At 36.7% G+C, this 19,366-nt stretch overlaps 1 protein-coding gene across 1 annotated transcript in view; it reads right to left on the bottom strand.

Moving 5' to 3' along the window:
* Positions 1–5,489, bottom strand: part of LOC105619650 (muscle-specific homeobox protein tinman-like) — a 54,059-nt gene extending 48,570 nt beyond the window's left edge. The window contains exon 1 of the mRNA XM_012201171.1: positions 4,349–5,489. Within this exon, the coding sequence (XP_012056561.1) occupies positions 4,349–5,489 (1,141 nt within the window). The remainder of the gene's footprint in view (positions 1–4,348) is intronic.
* Positions 5,490–19,366: the final 13,877 nt, after the last annotated feature.

Genomic DNA, 19,366 nt, shown 5'->3' with positions numbered 1-19,366 from the left:
AGAGAGAGAGAGAGACGTAATAAATGTATGGGATCCAATTTTAATTTTAATTAGTATTGTTGAATTAGAATAATTAGAACCAATCAATTTATGAAAACATAAATTGGGTGCAGTAAGTAATAATATCATAGATAATAGATAAAATAGATATAAATGTATATAAATATATTTTTGTTTTAGTGGCTTTTATCTGCCATTTATTCTGTCGATATATAGGATTCGTGAACAGGTGGTTCAACCAAGGAGATGATTCTACATGAAAAAATAAATTAAAAAATAAATTAAAATAAAAAAAATCAAATTTTTTTATATGAGATTTCGTTTTCGAGAAAATCTATTTTAAATATTCGCTGGGTATACAAGTACATTTAACTATATTATTACATCGAAAATACACAATAAAAACAAAATATTCACGCATGAAACATTTTATTAATTTATAAATTGTTGGAAATGTTGCTCATTGCGTCGAATACATAATTCTGTTTTCTGAAATAAATTTTTGTAAATGCTTTCTAGCATGTTCTGGTGCTTTAATTTATCAATTAAATTCGTCCTCGTCGAATATTTAAAATTGATCTTCTTGAAAACACAAAGCCTTATTATATATATGAAAAAATTTAATTCTAATTTTCAACTTATTTTTTCACGTATAGAGAACTCACTCTCGTTTCATCAGTTCATGAACAGCCTGTATAATGCAACGAATATTTATTTTCATTTCTATAACAAACAGCAATTCATCTAAATGATAGCGAGTAATTTTTCTATTTTACAGAAATCAAAAGGTGTCACTGAGTACTCGCACTATTCAAACATCAAATTGAACGATATTATGGTCCTGTTAAATGCTGTAAACTCTTTGCACACCTAATACAATGATATTCCATGATAAAGTGTTCGAAACAAGCAATCGAATGGATGTCGATCGATATTCGCGTGATGATAAATGTGCACGGTCTTCGGCGTGCAACTGACCGATGTACTTATCTATTAAACTGATCGTGTAATCGCGCACTTGTCCTTCGTATGTCATCAATCGTCGCGGCAACCTCTCATAGCACTCTCCTTTGAGAGCTAATACTTCCTGGCATCGACGTCGCGAGTATGCCTAATAATAATATCGTTCAGGAGAAATATATAAGCGCGGCCTGTGAAACGCGTGTCGCCGTTCGCCGCGCGCGCGCTAGGTATGAAAAAAAATCTCGTCATTTAATTACGGCACATCTAGAGCGCGTATAGCTCGTAACGACCACCGCTAATATTAGTACCATTCGCGGAAACGCGCTTCTGAAAAGCGATTAACGCAATACGCGGCACTCGCATTAAGCGTCAAATGATTTCGCCTCTGAGATCGTGCATTAATTTCCTTTTGTAAGAGCCTGTGATCTTAATATCCGAATGAGCTTTGACGTTCATTTAATTCTGACGTAAAAACTAAGCGGAAAAGTTTCCATTAAGTAATCCTGCTTTTAAAGTTGCAATAAATATTTATGCTTGTTATTTCATTCCTTAGTTATTTCAATGTAATATTTAAAATTAATTTTTCGACAATAATAAAATAAATAATGTTTCAAATGGTTTGTAATATCTGTTATCTGTTCAATACAATTAAGCAAACAAGACCATTTTCGGTCAAGGCGGAACCTTAGTGCCTAATATAATATTTCTGAATATTCTGTGAATTTTTATAATTTCTTTAGTTTTAGCAAACTGCGCGCCGAATATTTGTCGGCCTTAAAACATAGTTCTAAATTGAAGCTGGAATACGTAATAACATAAATTAAATTGAAACAAGCAATTTAATATTATTGATACTAATAAGCATCTTTAAAATACTGAAAAGAATTTATATCTATTATTTTATTATTGCTAAAATTATTGTATGGAATGTCGACAGCAAATCATTTGCGTTCTTGCATATAAAGAATATTATAAAATGGAAGATTGACATATTTGTGAGTTTGCTACAAATTCTAATGGCTTTGCAGATTATCAAACATGTGACATAATGAAACAACTCGTTGACTCGTTTACTCGTTTGCTGAGAACAGTGCGAAAAATATTACGGGTAATTACAAAATATTTCCGGTCGTCGCTTTTATGTACAAGCCATTATTATTGACATTATAAAGGTGTGTCACGCGCCAAGCAGAACGGAAGAAACGGCTGTTCACTGTGGTAATCTCTCACATGTCGCTTCAGGATATCGCAGATGCGTGATCCACGAGTGAGGAATCAATAGAAAGTTAAAGATCGTCATAACACGTCGATTCAGGTCTTTAACCGTGATCTCAATCGACACTTACCGCTCGACGTATTTCCGTCATGCGGAAACTCGAAGAGAACAACGGAAAAGAGGTGTCTATTCTTGTACATCTGTTATTATCGTTAAAACATTGTATGAAACGAATAATCTGTCTTTCAAAACATAAGTATCCATTATTAATAATCATTATTAACGTGCTAAATCAATATATCTTAACAATAATTAATTAACTCGCGCGTACCATTGTTAGATAAACATATATAGTTTGCGCAATTGAATGTAATTAATTTCAAAGATATAAATCTTAAACACTAAAATCAAAAAAAATTTCTTTAAAAACTGATAATCGAAAGAGTAAATCATTAATCAGATGCCACAAAGATAACATACATTAATAGATATATTAATAGATATGATATTATGTTAAATATAATGGAAGTAACTTGTATCGTGTATACTGCATATTACAACAATTTGCGATTTACATTGCGATTATTTGCATTTAATACTAGGAATCATGTTATCGTATTATTTTTTTTTTCTATTTTTTTTCTCGTTTGTATTCTTTGTAGTATTTTTTTGCGTATTTATGTCTATTGTTAATATTCATTGATTTCGAGTTTATTGAAATATTGATATTATACATCTAATATTAGATACTCATAAATGATCCGTCACTTACGATGCGGCATACAGGTCCGGAAAGATTGCGAATCCTAAGTATTCGAGCGAGTGAACTCGGATTAGCGTTCGCTGACTCGTATTTTTGGCACCTGCCACACCTAATGCGCCACGAAATTCGAAACGTTCCGTATGTCAGGTTGCAGGACTAAATAAAGGAATAAAATAAAGCACTGCTTTGGAAAGAGTTGAGCGCGGCTAGTGCTTCGTGACTCTTTTGAAGTGCATCAATCAAAATTAAACCCGTATTCATCACCGATATTTAACCGATTACGAGCGATAGATTTTGCAAGCGATCAACAGACACGCTTCGCATCCATTCTATCTCATTTCTCGGGATCTAAACGCGATATAACGGTGGTATTTTAAGCAATCTTAAAATTGCACGGCCGAATATCCGAAACTCATCGTCAAACGATTTGCATTTCTTTCGTATAGCTGATTATATCACGGTTAGGTATTTTTCCGCAAGAGATTGATGTTGCAGAAACCATGACGCCATTGAACATTTAAATTACACGTCGCAATTAAAGGCGAAAACGAACAAATAAAAAATAAGATTATTCGCTCAAAACTGTTTTAGTTAGATGATGTTGCTGTTGCTTGACTTAAATCGTGAACGCCTTATATCACGCAAAGTAAAACACAGCATACCGTATAAAAACTTTGCAAATATATAGTATGCCCAACATATATAAGTGCTGTGTTAAGAACAGTACTTTACTGAGCGAGAATTACCTAATGGGAAGATCAACGATTGAGATAAATAAGTATCATTAACTTGGAACTCTCTCTGATTCTTCATTTAGTCTAATCATATCTGATAGGATAATCAATTTCCAAATAATTTTGTATTTATTATCATCAATCATTAACCAATTATTTTTGCTATGATACCAAAGATGATACCAAAGAAAATATACAAAGATAAAAATTAAAGTATTCTATGTATAATATTTCTTTTTTAAGGATTATTTATCCACATTGTATTATAATATAAAAATTATGCAATATAGAGAAATATAATTAGAATATTAAGCTATTCTCTTAAATAATAGTTGATTTTACAAAATTATTTATTAATAAATTAAAATATATAAAATTTTTAGCTCGAGATTGCTAAGCAAAAATTATTGCTCGTGTTTTTTGACCTTTTTAATTACTAATTTTTACTTATTCATAATTAAACAAATCGTAAAACGCGTTAGACATTTCATCAGAATACAAAATTGGTTCTTAGAAAAATTTGATACAGCCACATCTCAAGAATCATCGTTAACTTGATATGACAATTTTCCCCAAACTATCCTTTTAATTTGAATTAGAAATGTAATTCCAGGATATATTACAAGTTCGGTCACAAACAAAAAAGAAATGTGAAAATCTATGAAAGCTTACCTTGACTGTGTTCGCCCGCGTCGAAGGTTTTGCTGGTCATTTGGAAGAGTGCGTCCAAGGGACTGCCCTGCCCTGTAGTTCTCTTGCCATTTTGGCCAGCGTGGGAGCCGTGCTGTTGCGGCATTTTCCTTTTGAGCTGCTGCTGCTGCGGCTGCTGGAGCGCCGGATGATGCAGGCCGGGATGAATGCCCGCGTGATGAAGCGCGGCGTGATGATGGTGATGATGGGCGAGCGGGTCCGGGCTACCGGAATCCGACACGGAGCTCCTTCCGGACGACGAAGAGCTGCTGAGAGGCGGCTCGCTGATGGAACCGGACATAGACGCGAGTGACATACCCATCAGTGAGAGGTCTCGGGGTCCGGTCGCGTGACTCGGGTGACTACTGTGATGATGGTGATGCAAATGGTGCTGATGGTGATGATGATGATGATGATGATGCTGCTGCTGCTGTAGATGATGACGATGTTGATGAGTGAGACCGGAATCCGTTGTGTCCCAGGGACGGACGATCTTTGCCTTCGGTCGATGCGACAAGATATCGAGGATACTGAAAGACTTAACTCCGCGATCATTGGATTCCCGTTCCCTCTCATCCTCCTCATCCGAATGTTGCATCTGCACCATCTTCAGGCGCTTCAGCGGCTTAAAGTAATCGTCCGTAGTACCAGCGGCCGCTGCTCCATTGTTACCGGTCCTGCTGTCTACCTCTTCTTCTTCCTCCTCGTCCTCCTCGTCATCTCTGAGCGTTGTGACCGAATCACCGCTTTCGCGAGCTCTGCTACTTGTTCTTCCATTCGACATCCTGTATTCCCCATTGCGGGAATAATCTCTCTCCTCGTCTTCCGTCATCGAGTCTCGTGGATAGATTCTCCTTGGGCTCAGACGGTCGACGTAATCCTCCCTGGAGGAGGCCAACTCGTCTTCCGTGTTGGGTGTCGCTACTACCAGCGGCAGCGGACTGGGACAGCCTACAGAAATCTCGTCTTCATCGTCTTGAACATCTCCTCGACCCGGCGAGCCTCTGCATGATGTCCGTCGGTGTGCAGACGAGCCACTCACGCAGCCGGGCGTCACGGCGCTGGAAGATACCGTTGTCGACGGCGACATCGTGTACGATTCCGTCATCTCCGTTGTACACATGCCGCGCGGGAATATAGAAGAAGCTAAACTAAAAAGCTCGAGACACTCGCCTGGTGGCTTTTAACAGCCAGTCGCGAGGCCACGGCAAGTTAATCCTTCAAGCACCGCGCATTCTTTCGATAACGCACTTACGTTCTAAAACTGTTCACGGGATCACCACACGGTCTATCAAGTCTCATTCACTGGCCTAACATATTCAAGTCCTTGACAATCTTCGCAGGGAGCCACCGACTCGAGCCACAGTCACAAAATCAATCGCACTAATCGCTATCGATGACCTGTCAACGCACTCGCATTCTCCGTCATCATGCTCTTCCGCACACGAATCACATCATTGTCCGGATCCGTCTCCTATTTCTCGTCGAAACATCTCTTTGAAGCTCCAATGCTTTCGTCAAATATCAACTCGTAGACGAGAGATGTCAATCATTCCATCAAACGTCGACTCGTGATCTTCCTTCACTCTAGCGCACTACCATCGTCATCCGTTCGAAACTGGACACCAAAATATGATACCAGAGCTTCATAGCAAGCGCGCTATGGAACGTTTCTGTTCTCGAATGTCCTGAAACGACAACCTGTTCTGCCGAAAGTAGAAACTCGATCGAATATCAGTCCTCTTCGCTATCCTCACTAAACACCAGTACACAGAAAGAGAGAGAGACGCGTTTTTGATGCCGTGCGTCACTAGGACATCCGCAACGAGCGAGATACGCGCGCGAAACGTCAATATGTCGACGTTTAACGAGTTTCGGCGCTAAGGAGGCAGCCGGGTGCCTCCTCTCAGGCCAGTCGAAGCCGGTGACGCGAAATGGTACGGTGGACGGGGATCCCCCGACACCGGTGTTGGGCAGGCGCTTTCCTCACCGGCTTAGCGCACGCGTAGAAGTACGGTGGAGTCGTTCGAGTTCAGAAACACGTTTCGAAGCCGCTGCCACGGCACCGGGTACCACCTCCGTTACGAGAACGCGCCCCTTTGGCGGATCCGTGGGCCGGGCGAGATCGGATCCCGCCTACAGTAACCTAACGTAGCCGGCACAGCAAAATGACGCCGCCGCTGCTACGGGATGGAATTTTTACGAGACGTACTTAACATCCCGCAGCGTCGCGGCGGGCGCGACCGTCCTTCCTTCCTTTTACCCCCTCTGCTCCCCTTCCTCTCTCTTTCTCTCTCTCTTTATTCTACCCTGAAGTAGCTCCTATCTTGCGCTCCTCTATCTCTCTCTTTCTCTCTCCGTCTCAAAAGGCGCGTTCTCTCGTTCGAGAATGACGTGGGACTGACCCTCCACGACGCGGAGGGCGACTAACGAGGGCCCACCGTGATTTCGTCCCACCCGGAGCGTGGATTTCGGCCTCCGCCGCGAGCGGGTCTTGGGAACGGATTATCGGGCGGGATGTTAACGGCCGCGTCTCGATCACGCGGGACGAACGACTTTGAGAGACGTGCGGCGCGCAAATACATCTGATAGTGCGCGATATATTCCGCACGAGGAACCGACGAGGACTCGTCTTCCGTAATATTATGCATTATACATTATGCGTAACATCTCTATAATTTGCGTTTGTCAGTTACTTCCTCTATTATTATCCACATCTTTCTACTTGCTTGTATTATCGCACGGTTATTTGAGTATAAAATATAAATACGCGCGATATAAATAACAATAAAGATATATATTTTCAGTTTTTCTTTTTAAATATGTATTTGCGAGACCTTGCAGATGAATTAAGCCGGCAATGTCGACGTGTAAATTATACCTACCAGTTGCGATGCGACAAAGTTATCGCCTTGCTGGTGAGATATAATTTGTAAATGTGAAATATATCAGACTGTATACAAAAATAATATATTCTACAATCAAATTTTTAAATTAGAATATCGTTTTTTTTTTCATATATAAAAGAGAATATATAAAAGAGAAATTCTTTCTCGTGTAATCGTGATAGATTCTCAAAGACTATAATTAATTCAATAAGTGGAAGTATCTCTAATAAATTAGAGATAGAATTAATCGAATGTAGATCGAATTGTCAAAGAAAAATGATGATTGCTGCCGTAGATAATGATTGTTGATCTATTTTATAACGTTATAGCCGTTATAGAGACGTTGCACGTTTTAATAATACTATCAATCAATCAATAAACTGATTCATCAATCAATAAACTGATTCATCAATAAGTACTGACAATACTATTGATTAATATTGATTGATTGATTGATGTAGAATATTGATAGTGAAATTTCTTCATTCTCGAGCATCAATATCCTCTATCAAAGCAATACTGATGTTTGAGAATCAAAAAATCCAGGTCACCGTCAATAGTATTGTCAGTACCCATTGATACTGACAAATTATTGACCTTGTAAAATCTATAATGTACATAAAATTGAGCTGAAATATTGTCAATAATACTGATTGTGTATAAGGTTATAAAATTATTGATATGTATTGTCAGTATTACTGAATTAATATTATTGATCATGTAAGGTCTGCGATAAAAGAATATCATGTCTATTATATACAGATTATTATCTACAGTCTGATTTGAGAATCGATTTAGCTATGTATAATAATTGCGGCAATTTTCGTTGATAACTAGCATTGCTCGATATATATTACCTTTCTATTATAAATGTTATTGAATTGCAAAAGTTAAAAAATATTATATGCAAAGATGAAATATCAGAGTATAAAAACTATACATGTAAGGCAAATGAAAAAAATGCTGTGCTATTCTTTTTTAATCGATTATCTTAATTGTTTCTTGTAATGGAATACTTGTGTCGTGATATTAAATAAATATCTATAAAATGTAAATAGAGATAGGAATGCTATAAAACTTTTATTATCTTGCGATTAAAAATAATTATATAGTTTTATCTTTATATTATAATATATATGTATAAGTTGAAAAAAATAATGCATGCACTGCAGTAACTTATAATATTTTGAATTATTAATTTATTATCGAATAAGAATATTTTTGTTTTATTTTTTATTATTAGAATTTATATGAATTGAAATTTGTGGGCGAACTACAGTAATTTCAAGCAACCCCGATTGTAACTTATTGTTGTCATAATTTTTTGTATGAATTGGAAGAAATAAAGAAAAAGCGAGCGTGTATATTTCTATTGAATAGGTTCAATTTAAAGAGAATTGAAGACCACTGAATTCTGTGGTGCATGTCATTTGTGTTGTTGTGTTTTTTCCACATGTTCGTGGTTTTTAGCCGATATAGAATTGCTTCACCGGATCCGACGGATCGTTATACGTGCACGTTGTGTTTCGAGACATTTTCATGCTCTTCAATTTCCACTGATGCTAAAGATTGAAAACGTTATATAACGTGTATTATTTAATTATTTCAATTTTATACAAAAATAAAAGTTATGTTATTTAATATTATAAGAACAGTATTGATTATTATTATATTAATATTTAGCAATATAATTTAGCAATATAATTTGAAATATTGATCTTCCTACTCTATTAGTAGGATAAGATTAAAAAAAGTTTTCATTTATTACTTACAAATTAATAATTACTTACAACTTATTAATTACTTACAAATGAAAGTTATAAATGCCATGTTATGTAAAGGGAACGTAGCAAAAATTGCATGAAAATTCATCTTACATTACATAGATACTTCGTATATACATGAACGTAATATTTCTCTGTCATTTCTATGCGTCGTAAATCAATATTACCTGCCGATTTGTGATGCAAATATGAATTTATATAATACCGAGAAACAATTTGCTTTCACCGAGTGATGAGTCGCTTTCGTGCCTTTGAAATTTCACAGAAGCAGATTTCGCGAGCCTGTAATATGAGCACCGATAATTGTAATAAATCGCGTCAACCAATTTACCGTGCTTAGCAGTACACGACGATACTAAATTGTGCGCGACTGCATGCAACGTGTAATCTAATCCTATCGACATCCTGCCTATCTAGATTGCTGCGGATTAATAGTTGTTATTACACATAAGTAGCATAACTGAAAAATACATACCGCGTAAACACGACATGTACCTGTGAGGAACAATTGTGTCAGTACTTGGAGGCAATCACATCGCATAGGATTAATGTGACTTTCGTAACAATGTGTTTGATATTGATAAATTAATACCGGAGGAAACTGAGAAGTAAATTTCACCTATCAACACTTCTATGATCAAAGAAGAAAGCAGGAAAGAGATTATGAAATAATTTTCTCATATTTTTACCTTAATTTCTAGTCTTAGCTTTATGTACTTTATTAACTACTTTATTAATTATTAACTACTTTATTAACTATTATGAATATATGATATTGAATTGGATTCTGTCTGAATAGACATATAACTCTGCTATATCATTTTGTGAGCTATTCAAAATAGACACAAATGAGACAAGACAAAATATTCTTTCTCCAAATTGGAGTTATTTTCCTACACGAAACATTTGATTAGATGATTTCATTCATAACTGCTTAATTTTTGACATTAGGCACTCCAATGACCAAGTTTCACATTGTAACTTGTCTAAAACACAATCCATTTAAAGATATATGAAAAATGAGACTCTTTTATTCTTCGGAAACAAGCATAATAATATTGGTTGTCAATCATTCATAATACGAGAAACAATTGGTCTTCCGTCTCTCGCTACGAAAGATGAACTCCAAATGGATCAGAGAACACGCTCGTCCAAGTGCCTATTTGTTTCATGGACACCCTGTATTTAATTCTAATACACGACATCACGCGACTGCTCCGGCAATTAAAGAATCGTAGAGAAACATTTATTGAATCAATCAAACTGGTGCGAAACTTAGCGGATGGTGGATTGCCAGTACCTGCCAATTGCGAGGATCGCGCGATCTCCCATTCACCGAAATCAGTAAAATCTTTTTAGAGTCCCCTTAAGTTCAATTTAGCAGGCAGGAGCGGTGCCGACCGCTCTACTCGGCCAGTTCGACCAACCGGACCGTCCGCGGCCCTTTTTCTTCCTCTTCTTCTGCGTCTTCGCTTCTTCTTCTCGGCCTTCCACGTCGGCTTTTCTATCCCGATACAAAGAGGCGCGAGCGAGCCTAATTATTATGATAGCTCGCCACCGGATTCTGTCGGTCCCTTTGATCTGCCGCCGTTTAGCATGATCCCCCGATATTTAGGTAGGCTCTGTTGTCCAGGTTGGTTTGGAGGGGGAACCCTCGTGCAGTAAAAGAGGAGAGAGATGATAGGTGCGTGTGTGCAGTATACGTGTGCAGTGAATGTGGACGAGGGGGAGGGAGGATTGAAGGTAGGATTTAGGGAAGAAATCACCAGCAGGACAGGGATGCGATAAACTATCCATCAATGAGGATTTTTTTTCGAAAAGTTTACGCCTGTGTGTCTCCGTCTCCTCCCTTTCTGTCTCCTCCGCCCTCATTTCTTTCCCTCCGTCCCGCTTGATTGCTTCCACCGGCCACCAGTTTCGTCGTTCTCGGGCCACACGCGAACGCCGATTACATTAAGACATTTTTTACAAAGTAAGAAAGACCGACCTTTAATTGATAATTCCTTCTTTTTCACGCGCCGCGTCCGTTCGTATGCGTTTCGAACTGGTAAAAAATGACCTATCTTTTATGTGTGTAACGAGACGATCGTTGTGATGCTTTTGTTATAATTAATTTATAGAACAGCGGACGTCTTCTTTCTCCTTTTTTGTCAACATGTGTAGTCATTGTTTTATCATTAGTAGCACATTTAATAATAACATAAATATGATACAATAATATTATTATATACAATAATATTATTATATTATTTATATGTAACATTCTAATGCGCAATATTAATTTAAAATTTTTCGTACTTAAAAAATTTTGTGACTTTGCTGTTGTTCTCGTTTCTGCCATGTAGATGTTTATAATATTGTTTTAAAACACTAGAGAATAGCATAATGACATATTGTATTAACTTGCAGAGTTAATCGCATGCAATATTATTAGCTATCATGTTCAGTTTATGAGCCCTTTGTAAAATGACTTTCTCCCATGAACACGTGACATTTGTCAGAATGTCAAAAGGTCACCTCGCATGCGTTATTGAAATCGAGATGTGAATCTACCCGCTTTTCAAACCAATTCTGTCAGACTTGCACATGCAGATAGGTACCGCGATCGATGCATCTGATTAGCAAATATTAGATAAATCAAGGAAGACTTATACGAGATGCATTTATGTAAAAACTATCTTTACGCATAGACAATTTCAATATTTCCCACGCTTCGCATGACAATTTGTCATTCATTTTTTATAGCTTTTAATTAGAAAGCTGATTTATGCAATTACGTTGCATTAATATTATGTTAATATCAAATACAACGACTTGCTAAAAATGCAAACGTTTAGATATTTATCATTTATTTTTGCGGCCTCTTTAGAACTTCAGAATAAATGTTGCATTAATGTTAATATCAAATATCAAATATAACAGTTTATAAAAAATACAAATGTTTAGACAGTTAAAGTTGTTTAGATATGAATCACATTGCGCAGAGTAGATTTTAAAAAAGCTTTTCGCAGTTTTTGGACGATTATTTAGACGATTTCTCTAACTTGTCTATAAACACAATCCTCCCTATATGAGGCAAGTAATTGTCAAACAAACATGTTAACATCAAATTTAGCGACGCTAAATAGAAACGCATCCTGTCTAAACAGTACTAATTCGTCTCGGTGCTACCTGAAGTCCTCCGGTCTGTTTAGATATTTACGTTCGTAAGAACCGAATAAGATCGGCGGCATGCATTTGTATGTATACACGAGGCATAGTATTTATTCTATCAATCGTATGACATAGAGAAGGAAGTTCAATCGCTAACGACAGAGTCGATGCCGGCGCAACCCAGCCAACCCAGCATATCCTATCTTAGAGGTACGTTAACCGAAGTGCTCGCGTAGATAGTGAGTTTCGATCGCTCGGCTAGACGACAAGTCTCCGTCGCAGTCGGCCCATCCCATCGCTATGTCATCCTCCATATTAGACGCGATACGTGTATTTAGTCATAATTGACGAGAGTTCGGGTTCGGGACAGGTCACGGAGGCGAGGAAGGCGCAGCGCGGCTCATGGGCGGCCTCCCCCCTCCCCCTCCCACCTTTCACGTACGATGCAACGTGCGTCGGATGCGTGTGTGTGTACTGGATCCCCGCTGCAGTCCCAACGATCCCACCAGCACGACCTGCCGTTCGCCCATGCCCGCCGTGCTAGCCCCACTTCGTGTACCCGGCTCTTCTACCCTCCCTGTCGCGCATTCGGCGAAACGCATTCCCTCTCAACGCGGCGCCTCCGCTCGCACGGCACAGCGCGTTCCGCTCGAGCACCGCCTCGTCCACCAGCCGATTGGTCGAGCGGCCCTTTGACGCTCGCCCCGTAAATCGATTTATATCGCGAGGGATTTTTGCTCCCCTTCCTCCGCGCGTCGCCGCCGCTACCTCTGCCTGCTTGCTGGAGAGAGCGAACGCGCCGGGCGATAAAGCACCGAAATTTTCACGCTCTCGCGAAACGCGTCTCGAGCTTTTCATCGCCTCTTCTGCGCTCCGATCCCCTCGCACGAGGAGACGAAACGTGACTGGTAAACTCTGCTAGCAATGTAGTTGATTTTAATACGAAATGTATACTTTCGTATTTAATTTTTAAATAGCCAGAAGACATTACTTCTTTTTTCATCTTCGAGAAATCGAGTTGTGATATTTTTAATCGATTGCCATTTATCTTTTTAAATATTTTGTAGACGGAAAATAAATGTTATTAATGCACTTACATAGTAACAATTATAGTTAAAATTTATGATTTTGTTTAATTGTTTACCAAAAATTCTATTTCTAAGAAAAATCATTAAAAACCATCCATCGCGTTATCGAGTTCATCGCGTTACTCAAGGTTTGGAAAAAATTTTTTATTTTTGTAATTTCTATCGCACATATATTATTTTTTATTTCTTACACGATTTTGTTGAAGTATCTAAAAATTTAGATTCAAATCTGATAATAATTTTATTAAGTATCGAAATAAATATATGTAAGACGCTCAAATTGATTACTAAAATGTCAAAATTTTTTGCTTGTCGTGCTCGAATTTTTTTACATAATTATTTTGATGGTCCAGTAAAATTATTTGTATATCTGTTTCTAATTAGTGTTTAGATACTTCAGCAAAATTTTTTTCCCATGTATTATATTTCTCAGTTAACAATAAGTGGCCAGAGTGCCGTGTCGTTGAAATTCGCTAGAAAATGATAGTCAAAGGCGCTAGCGAACGATCATAGCTTTTCTGACTGTCGAGGTAAATACCTGCAGATGACCAGCGGCCTTTGAACGGCCGAACAATACGGCTGAGTGGCCGCGACCAATCGAACAAACGACTTGGCTTTGTTAACCTCCGCGAAGGTGACGGTGCTCCAAAGCATCACTTATTAGGCACGCGACCCTCGTAGAGCGAAGATGGCTGCGGCACGACTGTGAGTCGAATGGGAAACAATACTCTCGTGAGAGAGATCCCCGATCAGCACTCTCGTACAAAAGATTTACTCAGAATCACAAACTCAACAAAATAACACCTCGCGTGAATTATGAGCAAAAGAGTAGCCGAGCTCTTTTCTCTATTTCCTTTCTTGACTAGCTTGAGTGCAGGCTGATATTTTTGAAAATAATTTGCTAATAAGTTTCAGTGTCTAAAAAGTCGCCGCAAGTAATTCTTTAACTTTGTAAAATCTGACATACTCTTAATCTTAATTGTATAGTTTTTAAAATCGTATATAGACAGCAATTATTCCTCGCACAATTTTAGATAGATATAAAAAATAAGTGATTATTTTTTTCCTTTATGTAAATATATTTTTAAGAGATTATGATACAAATTTTAATTTTAACATTGATCATTGCTACAACTTTACATTCATACTATTTAATAATAGAAATTTTTATGTATAAAAAAATTTCTATAAAAATATTCTTCATAAGTTAAACTATTGGGTTGTCCGGAAAATTTGTGCCGATTTTAAAGGAAAATTGAAACGCAGAAGATTTAAATTTTAGTATACATTTATTAAATTATATAGATTAGTCGGCACGAACTTTCCAGACAACCTAATAGTTTATATTTTTTTTTTCACATATATAAATATATAAATATGAATCTCTGCAATTATTAGTATATAAATATATTCAAGAGACGAGATAAGATATATTATAATTCACAAACAATTGTGACTTACTAATAAGTTAACTGTGATCGATTCTGAATTTGAGTCCTCTTCATTACATCATTGTACTGATAATACCTAATAATTCATACGATACACATGCTTTCAATTCATTATTATATTACATCTATTTTTCACATGTCTAATTTTGCTTCTATTGTGGCTTTAATGTTGAATAATAAATATTAACATTACTTATTGGGAGGGTGAACCCTAGTCTAGATTTCTTACCGTTGGAAGAGCGAGGGAGAATGAGAACAAGTCGTGCTTTATCGTTCGGAAGTGATTCGATATAGCCTAAGAACGTCTGATGGAAGAAGAGCTAGGGAAGTGACAAATTGAATGTCACCTTCGTCACAGATACTGCAAAATTCTATCTGCTGGTAACACAAACAGGATCAATAGCATCAGTTTTCCCCGTTTACGTGTTTAATTTTGAAATACGACGTTAAAGTTCGATACTCAAAAATGTATTAAACCATACATTTTTATAAATGTGTTATAAATATTTCGTTCAGAGATAAAATATTTTTCATTCATATTTGCGCGATAAACGATTTAATTTAACTGATAGAAAGACACTTTTTGAAAAGAAATATATATCATTTTTATATCTTTGTATCATTATATCTTTAGATGAAAATTTTTAACATTGTCAATGGAAATTCGCTTCAAATCCGAAGTCGTTCACGTTAACAGACAAACTTGAATGCTAAGCCATCAATCTGTTATTCATACAGCAATCAAGGCTCTTTCACGTCTCAGAGTCCGACGAGTCTATCGGCGATTCGAGGAGCATTTTTGCACCGATTTTCTCTGGTTTTTGTACTCTTACGGGTTGACCTGTGCGCGACAAATCGTTGGGACTCATGACATGTAAATCCCGAATCGATGAGAGATCCCTCAAATACGCTTTCGCTGGTCTTTTTCCCTAGAGCACGATTCGCTCTATCTATGGACGTGCTCTCTGAACGCATTAGACATGCTTGCCTACTTCGGGCAATATCTATGGGTGGGCTCAACGATCCATCGGGAGCAGACGAAGTGAATGCTCGATGCCCACAAGCCGCCCTTTGAGGCTCCATCGTGGCGCACGAACGGTAACAACGACGACGGCGATGACGATGGCAATGTTTCCTTCAGCCCTCCGGAGGCGTTTATTTGCGAGCGTAACTCTGAGTCCGATCGATTCGTGATACTCCGACCGAGAGGTTCGTCATTCTGCCTTGCACGAATCCCATCGTGATTTTACATACCGTCGTTGCCATTTTGTCGCAATCGCGATAGCTGTTATACTTGTTTCCCGAATAATGGCAAATTTTACCGGACATTTTTATCATGAGTGATAATAAAACGTGCATTCTACATTTTGTTGTATAATAGTACTAGATTTTAATTTATATTTTAAATATATAAAATTGCACGTAAAAAATTCACTATACTCTTTTATATTTCTCTTATCAAGAAATTTATTATAAGGTAGCAAAAAAGTTTGGCTACACAATTTCATGTTTATCAGATTATTAAGAATGTATATTTACAAAAAACAAACTCTGTTAATTATATTTACTAAATACAAAAAATAATAATTAAATTATAATAATTAAATAATTGAAAATTGTCACCTTTAGTTTTGATACAAACTTTAAGGTGCTTCAGAACGCACCAATAATGGCTGCGCATTTTTCCATGGAAAAAGTCTTAATTCCTGACAGCCAACAGCCAGAATAGTCTTTAGTTCACCAATCGATGAAAATTGTTTTGGTATTTAATAAGATGTAATGAACACTTCAGAGCTGGCTTTTTGTTTTTTAAAATATATGTTACTACTTAAGAGAGTTTTGACATTAAAATCACGACAAATAACATCAACTTACTATTTGATTAATTTAATAAACACAAAATTTTGTTACACAAACTTTTTTTGTCACTTTTCATATATTAAAGATACTGTATGTGAACATAATTTTTCCGAAAGCTGCTTCGAACGAATCACTGTTAAATCTATAATCACTTAACATTATATAATGTCAAATTGACACAATATAGTGTCAAATTTAACTTATCATTTTGATAAAAAATAACGATTGTTATAGTAGAAGTAATGGCGACTCACGTTAGGTTCAATTTGACACTATAGATTTAACAGTATAATATTGAAGTCTATGTTAATACGAAGTGCATGCGAAAAAATCGCGAGAAAAATCATTACGCAAGGATGCTCGCAGCGACATATTTACATGATAATGTTCTCGATTAAGGGCGTGCGCGAGAGCTACTTGATTCTTCTTGGGCAGTCGTTGTCGAGGAACACACGTCGTTACGAACATCTCGATTGAAAGACGAGGGCACATGGGAAGGGGCAAGGGGGATTTGTGATGGCCTTAAGGGTATATATACACGCCCTTCGCGGTGGACCTGCCCTAAACTAGGCTGACAATAAGTCCCCGGAAGAGCGAACGATCCTGCCCCCTTGGTTCGGCGACCCTCCGGCAATAATTAGGCCCATTCAATGAGGAGATTTATGTAACTCACCATGATAGAATATCTTATTCCGTTCGTGGCGAAAAAAAGAGAAAGGGAGAGAGAAAGAGAGAGAGAACGCCATCACGAGAGCTCGACAAACCACAGGCAATAATTTATTTATCATGTCTATACGGCCGCATACGACAGATAAGTCGTTTCAGGGGGTTTCGAAACAGTGAGTGGTGCAGGGATAATCTATTTCCTCTTCGATCGAACTGTCTTGATTCGTTGAGAGATCAGTTACTCACGACTAGTATTCGAACTCATTATCTATCTCTCGAACTTACATCCGATCAGAGAGAAATGCTTCTCTATGACGTGCACATCGGAGAACAATAATAGAGTAGTTTCTTTGACTCATCGATTTAGATTTTTGTATATTTTCAACATATCTTTATCTTTTCCGAATTACAATATATCTAGTAAATATCTTCAGTTAAACATATTAAAAATTGGAAACTTTTTTATCCGCGTACTTAGGAGTCTTGTTTATTAAACTTCTGAAGCTTCGTACATCTCTACACTCAGAGGAAAAGACAGTAATAGTATTACAATAATAATTATTATATATAATAATACATAATATATAATAATACAAGTTTTAGATATAGAATTAATTTATATAGTTGAACAAACTTTTATAGTTATTGCAATTATAAAATAGTTTGTTTAGCTATATGTGTATATTATTAGTTTATTCAGTTACAACATAAAAGCATAAATTATTATTTCAATAGTCAAGCCTTTATATCAATAAAAAATATACATGAATTAATCACTTATGTTAGTGACAGTCCGTAATATAACTTTAATTGAATCAACAGCATTTTTTTCTTAGTGTATAACTTGTATAATTGTCACATTTATAATTATTGCCACTATGTTTTTCTTTGAGTGTAGATATATTAATAGATAAATGCGCAACTTTTTAAGCTAGAAAGCTATTTTAATTCTTCTATCTTCTGAATCGCGAGAAGAAAATTATTAGATAATATACTTTAATCTAATATTAGGCGTCGCAGCTTACTCCAAATCATATATATAAGTATGTATACATATAATGATAGTGCAATTAATTAAATGCTGTGACGGAAGGAGGTGTTGCGCTCTTGATGCAACTTTCTGATATAAGAGTGACTTTCGTACGAAGGCGGCCGGTCTTTGAAAAAAAATATTTATCGTCCCGTCTTTATAAGCATCTTTCATTGAAAGGGCAATTTTGCATACCCTCCGGTGTATGCGTCTTCGGATCGATTAGCGAGATCACCATATACGTCGCCATGTTGGCTCGGTTGCAACTATCTCGGCTGAAAATGCGTCGGTAACCGCGACAGGAAATACATAAGGAATTTATGACGTCGTACGACAATTGTGCATCGAACGCGCGGTGAACTGCGGTTAGTATCGAAACGCACTTCGCGAACGCTGTTTGCAGCCTGAGACAGTGTCGTTTTGAGTATTATATTATTTTCCATAATATATCGGAAGCGTATTGCCGATCGTCGACTTCGAATCCTTCTAAGAACGCGTGCATCCCAAGTATTGTCGGGGAATACAACTATCCTGCTCAGAACTATTATTATTTCTTTTACATAATTCTTCAATAATCTATTTTTTTCTTTATAACAGTTTTATATATTTTAAAAGTTTATATATACTATAATAAGTTTTATTTGTTCTCAAATATAAAATCTCATTCTTTGAATAGGTTTTATATTTTAAGACAAATCAAATTTTATCGGAATGTTGATGTACCGAATTATTTATAGTATTAAAAGTTAAAAATAGGTAATAAAATTATTTAATCAAATTTTTTTAACGAACTATGGATTTTAAATACAATAGAGTTCAAAGGTACAATTCCACGAATAGTTCCACATTATCTTTATAGACGAAAAAAATTTATCTGAAAATATTAAAAAAGATTGAAACTCCGCTTTTTTTTAAGTCATAAAATAACGTTGTTGACGGCCAGCAGTGATTATGCATCGTTAAACGTTTATCGTTTTGCAACGAGAATGCCTTTTTTTCACACATCGGCCATATTTGTTATTTACAATCGTCGCGATAATGTCATGATTAGAATCGAACAAACGATCGCCATTGTGCATA

Source organism: Atta cephalotes (genome assembly GCF_000143395.1).
Source record: "Atta cephalotes unplaced genomic scaffold scaffold00022, whole genome shotgun sequence".
NCBI classification, from domain to species: Eukaryota; Metazoa; Arthropoda; class Insecta; order Hymenoptera; family Formicidae; genus Atta; species Atta cephalotes.
Note: the sequence above shows the minus strand (reverse complement) of the source record. Positions and strands in the feature narration are given on the sequence as shown.